The following is an 8,551-nucleotide window of genomic DNA, read 5'->3' as shown; positions in this document are numbered from 1 at the left end:
AGAATGCTGTTGGTGTGGCCCTTGTGGAGAAGCTCTCTGTGAAGGTAATGATAAAAACTGTATGCCTCTGACGGTTTCTCTAAAAGGACTATGGAATCTATCCAGTGTCACATGAGCACAACTATGATTGATGCGTAGAGTTGAATAGCGTACAAAGTCCTGAGGGATTGTTGCACCCTCCGCACCCAAGTATTAAGAAAACACAGACGTAGACTAAACGGGAAAAGTTTCACCACTCCAAAATTAAAGAAGGAAAAGAAGAATCGAAGCAAAACAATCAAGAAACGAGTAGTTTGCTGATTTAATAATTTTAGTGACCACTTTTGTTTCAAGTACAAGTGAATTTGAGCAATATGAGATTGCTTTAGTAGTCGAAAGGCGCAAAATACTTTTATAAAAAGTAAACTTTCATCCGCCACCTATTAAAGCTTTCAAACATTTGTTCTGTTTTCCACAAGGTGGTGCCATCATCCCAACTCGATCCTTGCCGTTCATCGGTAGAAGAAGTGTCTAAAAAATTGAAAGGTTTCGTCATTGGGGACGACAGCGAGTTGGATAAATTTCTAAAGAAGGGTGAAATTAGTCAAGCCTCTCAACTTGCTATCACTGTTCTCAAATCAGCCAGCGAAGAAACAGAGTGTGGGCAGACGCTCAGCAAAGATACCAAAACACTAGTGGGTCCACTTACTGTAATGTTTTTTTTTATAAGCAGTGGAGAGCTGTGTGTTTGTTTGTTTGATTGATCATTTGTTTGCTTCTTACGCCATCGACAAGAGATTATCTAATACATGTATGTAAAAATTCGTTGTTGTATACCTGATATTAATCTGAGGTAACAATTTCAAAATTTTTTACTCCTTTTAAGCTTTTTTTAGCTCCCAAAAACTTTAGATATTTCATTTACTGGCGTAGATTTCAAGTACGTTAGTGGAAAAGTTTACCTCCATAAGGCCGGAGGACCTTCAGATGTCCCGAACTGTTATGGGTGTAGTCAAACTAGCAGGTGGTAACCAAGATGCTCAATCTTGCAATGACTGTGGAAATTCTGCGGTAAGAATCTAGCCTTCTCTTCTCTTACACAAGAACAGCAAAGTATTACAAAATACATGTACATTGTTTTGATCGTAATCAAATGCCTTTTTTAGAATGAAACTATGAAACTAACGGATGCCACAACAGAACTACTTAAGTCTGTCCTTGGTGACTTAGAGGAGCCATTTTCTGATGAACTAGAAGAATCGGCTGTCAGTATCACCACGTGTCTAAAAAACGTTCTAAAGTCTTCCCCTGAATCAAGCAAAGAAAGTGGAGATTTAAGAAAGAGCACTGAATCTGAGAAGGTATGACAAAATTGGATTCACGAAATTAAGTAAACGAGAGTAACTCATATTATGTTATCCTGTACATATCAAGGAGTTTCACTGAAACGACATCTTGCGTAACTTAACTGCTCCAATTGTTTGCACGGAGATGAGGGTGTTTCTATCAAGATGAAATTTTCTGACCAAATTAAAATATGTGAGCACTAAAAATTAGCTACCACAGACAGAATCAAACAAATAACGCTTGCAAATTCCTAGTCAAGAAATTGATTATCGCTCGGAAATTACATTTAGTACAAAATTTTAACAGAAACTCTTTTTTACCACAGGAGAGTGTGAAGCAAGCTGCTAAAAACTGGACGCTATGAACGACGCATTTTTCGCACGCCTGGTTCCCTCTGAAAATCTTGTCCTAAAAACGCCTGGCTTGACATCGACCCTTAAGAAGGTATCTGCTGACGGTATAAAGGGTCTTAATATGGAAGATGGACCAACAAAATTTAGACTACCAGGAAACCTAGGGAATATGGCTGATGGAAACATCATGCAAAGGTATGGAGTTTTAAAGCGTAGATATACAACAAACCTGGCATTTTCAAAATTGAATGTCATTAGCAACTATCTGTCAACGCTTTTGACGTTTAGCGTTTGCATCAAAAGTTTGAACCTTTTATTTTAAATTACTCTCCTTACGTCACTTATTGCTGCGAAATTGTATTCGATCCAATTGCTTTGATGACTAAGCGTTCCGAAACAATTTTTTTGTGTTTCTCAGTTGCAATGATGGCTTACACATTCTTTACTGCAGTATTGTAGAAAAGTCATACACACAAACTTCGAAATGTTTCTCCAAATACGTTTTATTTTCAGAATACGTGCTGGGTATATCACAGCAGGACACTGATTCTCAAAGTGTGAAACTAGAGGCTTGATCAACTGAATTGGCCACCTCAGATAGTTTCTAAACCTGACTTTTAGAGCGTCCAGCCCTTCGTAGAGCGAATAGTCTCGTTAGTAAATTACGCCTTTTAGTTGAAAAAGTATATCCTCTGTGTTCTGTTTTTGCAGATGAAAGTGCTGACTTTAATCCCTTCTCTTGGGACAATAGCAGCAAGAAAGTCCAGTCCAGTGTCATTAGCCTCGAGCTTCAAACGGAAAATGCAACAAAACTGAATGTTTCAAACCTCGATAGTAACATTGAGATAGTTTATACCTATTTCCACCCCACCTTCAAATACCAGCAACGGATCAGAGCATTATTTTCTAAAGCCAAACCAATTGACTATGAGGAGCTATTACGCCGACCTAGCAGATGTACCTGTTTCCATCAGCCTGGGTGTGGCAAAAGAGGAAACATTAGTTAAAATGTTTGTGAAATTTGGGTCAAGACCTTCCACAGAGGACTCTGACCTCAACTTTACGCTAAAGCTCACGTCAAAGTGCGGGAAATGTGACAAAGAGCGCGGCCAACGAAACTTCGTGTATTCCAGAAGAGAGAATCGTTACCATACTTCCTATCGAACCAAGTCACATTTATATAGGTTATTATATGAAGAATCGAAAAATGTAAGCGAGCATTCCGAGAGACACGGTCATGCTTTGGCCATAGTCGCCAGAGACGATCATGCGTTGGCGTCAAAGATCCACCTCCGAAAGGGATCCTTCAGACGATTGTACCTCAATATAACCCACAAACTGATGTCAACTATACGTTTACTATAACCCAATCAAGTTGTTTGTATTGGTCTGAAGATGAGGAAAAGTGGACATCCGATGGTTGCAGAGTAAGTTTCAATAAAATCATGATTTCAAAAAAATTCTTAGAAAACAGGATAACCAGCCACATTACCCTACAAGGTGAGCTAAATCCTAGAAGGAAATCTATCGACATATACTGATGGCAGGTGTTTTTTTATATTTCCATGGCAGGTCGACGTGGGCTCTAACACCACACATCTCAAATGCCTCTGCAACCATCTGACGTCTTTCGGCGGAAACTTCATTCAAGCTCCCAATCCCATTGACTTCGACAAAGTTTTCACGGAGTTTGCTCGACTTAGCGAGTCGGGCAACATTTCAGTGCTCGTGACAATTGCATGTGCGTTCCTTATTTACTTTGTAGCTCTTATATTTGCAAGGAGGGCTGACAAAAGAGATGAAAGCAAGGTATGAATTTAAGTATTGCATGTAATATTTACGTACAAATCATCCCGCAGTAGTAAACAGTTAAGTGCTTACGATGAGAAAATATGACCTTTTCCAATTTTTACTCTATACCAAAGTGTAGCTTTCTTCTTTATTGTCTCTTACATCCAAAGAAATGAAAGAATGTGTCAAGCAATGTGAAATCAAATTGAAACAGTCTCTTTAAGTTAAGGAGGTGTTTTCGCTGGACATTTCAATTGTTTAGCGGGGAAATAATCGAAAGTTCGGTCTCCCATCCTCAGCTCATGACGTTACTCTTTGTGTGGCACCACTACCATATTAACAAGGTAAACTATGTTATGTTTACTTGTTTTTCGCAGATTTTCTCACCGCTACAAATAAATCTTGTTGAAGAAGGAACATACTACTACGACATGGTTATCAGCACTGGCGTCTGGAAAGATTCAGCAACAACGGCAAACGTAACGATGAGCATTAAAGGAGACAACGATGAACATGATCTCATTACTCTTCAAAAACATGGTGATTTACAGGAAGTTTTTGGTCGAGGAAGTATAAACGGTTTTGTTCTGGTTACAAACGAGTCATTAGGAAATCTAAACGAATTAACTTTGGAACAAGATAATTCAGGCGAAAATCCATCTTGGTTTGTAGAAACAGTGGTAATCAGAGACAGACAAACAGAAGAACGCTGGGTGTTCCCCATAAATAGATGGCTTGCACTTGAAAAACACGATGGGCAGATAGAAATTAGTGTAAAAAGCAAAGCAGTTACATCCTTTTCGGCGGAGGTGAGATCGCGTTTTGGGAGAAAGATAGCTGACAGCCATTTGTGGATGTCAGTCTTCAGTAAAGCGTGCAGTAGTACATTCACGCGCGTGCAAAGAGCGTCGTGTTGTCTTTCAGTTCTCTTCAGTGCAATGATAGCCAATGCCATGTTTTATAATATCGGCGGGGAGTCAGCGGGAGCAATACAAATTGGACCTTTCAAGTTTTCCTGGAGACAAATAGTCGTTGGAGTTACAGAGTGCTATAATAGTTGCACCTGTAAACGTTCTGATAGTGTTTCTGTTTAAGTCTAGTAGAACAAAGGAGAAGAAAGAAGACAAATATAAAGATTCATTTCAGGCACAACAGCTCGTCGATGAAGTAAATGGTCAAGGCTGTATGCTACCACATTTCTGTGTATACATCGCTTGGTTTTCTCTGCTTTGTCACCACTATGACAGCAGCAACATTTACGTTATTTTTATAGTTTAATGTGGGGTAAGGAAGTCGCTGAGCAGTGGCTGGCCTCCATTCTTATTTCCAATGGACAAGACGTTTTTGTTATGCAACCAACAAAGGTCATGTTAGCAGTTATTTTAGTTTCCTTTCTTATGACTAGAAACAAACAGGATGATGTGGAAGAGGGAGATGTAAAAGATGGTGAACTTCGTGACGATAACGTGGATTTTTTAAGTGATAATCCTAAACAACGCTTTAAACAGAGCCTCATGGAGAAAATGCGCATACGAAGCGAAAAGAGGCCTCAGTTAGCAAGTAAAGCGAGGGAAATTGTCTTCCATTTATTATTTGTGTTTCTGCTGTCTGTAGTCTGTTATGGCAACAAGAATGAGAATCGTTTCTTGATGACAACAGAGATGAAAAATATTTTCGCAAGCTTTGATCAGGTATGAACCACTTTGTTTTTTCTCTTTTAGAATTAAACACCGATAACATTAAGGATGACAGTCATAGTGATAATACTGATAGAAATAACGATAACGATGATTAGTAATGGCAACTGAACTGAGTGGAGGCCAATTCGGTTTGTAATCAAGGAGTGATTACTGCTTACCAGTATTACTACTGAGTGAATGGGGCGATATAAAATTTTGTTAGCAGAATTCAAACTATGACTAACTTTGAGAGAAAAACTCGGCATCTATGATGCTTTGCAAAAAAAAAAGAACAAACAAACAGACAAGCAAGCAATTTTTTTCTGACGAAATGCGCGACAATGGCGTGCACATATGACGAGTGCTATCTAATTACACAGGCAAGGCGCGCACACTGGTAAAAAAAACTGTGCAATTAAAAGCATGGCACTTACATTGTCCTAATTAATACCAGACCGGGATGATGAGAATCAATCACGTTCGATAATTCTGTTACAAATAGACTTGATTACAATGATCATGATGAGAGTTATTTCATAATGAGTTAGAGTGGTGTAGTGATCCCCCTCCTTCTACAGTTCTTATCATTTTCATTCATCTTTTTATTAGGTGAAACGAAGTAAAGGCGGCAGTACTAAATGCAGTGTAGAAGTTTGGTTATGTTCAGTTTCTGAATAACATATAAATCACTCCCTTTTACTTAACTTAACTTAACCCAATACAAGTCAATATTATTCCTCAATCTAATTATGTGAACTTACTTTTGTGTTCCGTGTTAAGGTGACTGATTCGCGAAGACTGTCGAGATGGCTGGCAGAGAAGTTTCTACCAAACGTATACAACCAGGACTGGTATAATGGCCTCGAAGAACCAATGATGTTTACATCGCCAATAAGATGTCCATACTGATTGGCATGCCTTGGATGCGACAGTTAAGAATTCTTAAAAGTACGTTTGATGATAATTACATTTGACTCAATTATAATACTATTTTTATACGATTAATTTTATTACGATTCGTTTCAAACTTCTGATTCCTTTTTTTCGTGTCCTGAAGGTCATTGTAAGTCCACTTCCTGCAACTATACCAGACTGCTACTACGATTACTCTCCAGAGATAGAGGACACAACAGAGTTGAGTCTTCCAGGCTGGCGGCCCACTTCCCTTTAATACATCCTGGCCAAAGGCACTTCGAATTTGTCCAAAACCCTGGCGTTACCAGACAGCTGAAACGCTGGACACTGATCCTGTAAAAGCCGTGTACAACACTTATGGAGGAGGTGGTTACGTAGCCGTCTTGGGATATGATGAGCAAACAGCACGTGGCGTTTTAGATGAAACCATTGGCCATGGATGGCTTGATCGAAGTACTCCGATCAGTAATTGTGGAGCTTGCGACGTTCAATATCAATACAAATTTAATTAGCATTGCTACGTTTATCTACGAAATGATTGCAGCTGGTGCAGCCTACACAGTTTATGAGAGTGGACACCCTTGAGTTGTACAGCACAGAGTCGGGGGCTCTCATGTTTTATCTCATTTGCCAGTTTTTATTCTTGGCAATGGTGCTATTCTACCTCATCATGATGTTGTTTCACCTTTACCGACAACGGTTGGGTTTTTTCAAGTCTGTCTGGAATATGGTTGATTTCTTGATGATCATCTCTTCTACAACGTCCGTTGCGTGCTACATGATGAGATCAAAGAAAATCTTAAACAGCATCAATGCAATTCAAAAAAATCCTTTCGAAATAATTCATTTTCATTCTGCTTTAAAATTGGGCCAGCTGGGAAAATGCTTCTATTGCTCTCGCGATTTTTATGGTTACAGTGAAGCTCCTAAATCTTATTCGTTTTAATCCTTACGTCATATATTTGTTTTCATCTTTCCGCCAGTCTGCAGGCTACCAACTGTCCTATTTTGTTTTCTTTGTCATAGTATTCAACGCGTTTGTTATATCAGGAATGCAGCTTTTCGGAGGAGTAGTTTATCATTACTCTAGTTATCTGCATGCTGTTCATTTCGCAATTTGAATTTCTGTTGGGTAAAGCAGTCCCAATTGCTGATCTTCGCAAAGACAAACCTTTTATCGGTCCAACTTTTGTTTTTTTTTCATGTTAATGATGACGATATTTCTTATGAATATGTTGGTATCTGTCCTGAACGAATCCTACACTGACGCTAAGGATAACGCAGAAGGAAGTTCAGAAGAGCTCGAAATGGCGCGCTTCATTGGGGAACGTTTCATGGACTTATTTCAAGAAGGAAAAAGGCGACCAGAATTTAAATTATTTTGTGACGAAACAACTTTTGTCAACATGTGTCGTTCCGAGGCAGAACCGTTATGTTTAAATTCTCAAAGTCTTCTTCAGTGCACGGAGGAACGGTTAGGAAAACTAGATAAAAGACTAAGCGCAGTCATGAGACGGACAGAGAACATCGATGGTGATGAACTAGAGGAGGAGGAAGAGTTTCATTCTCTGCTCTTGTTATTGATTAATTCTCATTAGTATTACGATACGTTAACCTTCATTTTGAGCCGATTTTAGAAGGAACCAACTTTGTGAGATCTCGCTTCTACAAGGCTTCAATTCTTTAAGTTTGAAGTAGTGACAATAATTTTGTCAGTGGACAAGCACGATCATCCTACAACAGGAACCTAGAACAAGTTCGAGTTTATTGATTCTTCATAATATGTTGCTTTTGGTTCCCGTACCGCTCTGGCTTATTTGGCTCACAATCGCAACGTTACTTATGGAATTCCCACATGATTTTTCAGATTAGATATAGGAAATCTGAAACTGAGTAAAGCAGGTCCATGCTCGACGAACACAAGGCGTATAAGTAACAGAAACACACATTAAAAACGATCTCGTCAAGGCGCGCATCCCCTCCAAGACCCACTTCCTGTAAGATATGAAAAATCATGCAAAACTTTCGTAATCGCCAAGAACTTCCTGACTGTAGTTTCACCCCCAAGAAAACCTAAGTTTTACCTGCATTGTCCCTTTTGTTTAAATATCCTGACGTCATTATGATATTGTGTCAGCAAGCTATGTATTCAATGTTGAGGTTTTTTAATTTATTTTAAACTAAGCGTTTTACGGAGTCGATTCAGTCGAGATAGTAATGAAAAATAGCTGAATTAGCAAGAGATGAAGGGAAAATACATGCTTCCGATGGTATAGACTTGCCCATTTATTTTGTAGAATTAATTATCAGAAAAGGTTATGCCCTTACTTATAGCCTAAAATCGACTATCGACCTGGACCACGACCACCTAACACATTCTACGATCAACTCGTAATGTTGACGGCAAAGGAGATTATGAGACTAATCAGCCAGGAATTGGAGGTGAAGCAGGAAATTTTTAGACCCTACAAGGTTTTTCATTTGTTT

The 8,551-nt window shown here is 38.9% G+C and overlaps 1 protein-coding gene across 1 annotated transcript; it reads left to right on the top strand.

Moving 5' to 3' along the window:
- The first annotated feature begins 1,686 nt into the window (after positions 1–1,686).
- On the top strand, positions 1,687–7,662 carry LOC136282555 (polycystin-1-like protein 2). Its single transcript, XM_066170217.1, is given in 18 exon segments — positions 1,687–1,874; positions 2,564–2,771; positions 2,773–2,889; positions 2,891–3,106; positions 3,252–3,488; positions 3,848–4,507; positions 4,509–4,688; positions 4,690–4,734; positions 4,736–5,161; positions 5,930–6,017; positions 6,020–6,101; positions 6,218–6,305; positions 6,307–6,522; positions 6,524–6,628; positions 6,630–6,926; positions 6,928–7,170; positions 7,172–7,253; positions 7,256–7,662. Coding segments are annotated over 18 exon segments (3,885 nt in total).
- The last annotated feature ends 889 nt before the right edge of the window (positions 7,663–8,551 follow it).

The sequence above is a fragment of the Pocillopora verrucosa genome, chromosome 7 (assembly GCF_036669915.1).
Source record: "Pocillopora verrucosa isolate sample1 chromosome 7, ASM3666991v2, whole genome shotgun sequence".
NCBI classification, from domain to species: Eukaryota; Metazoa; Cnidaria; class Anthozoa; order Scleractinia; family Pocilloporidae; genus Pocillopora; species Pocillopora verrucosa.
Note: the sequence above shows the minus strand (reverse complement) of the source record. Positions and strands in the feature narration are given on the sequence as shown.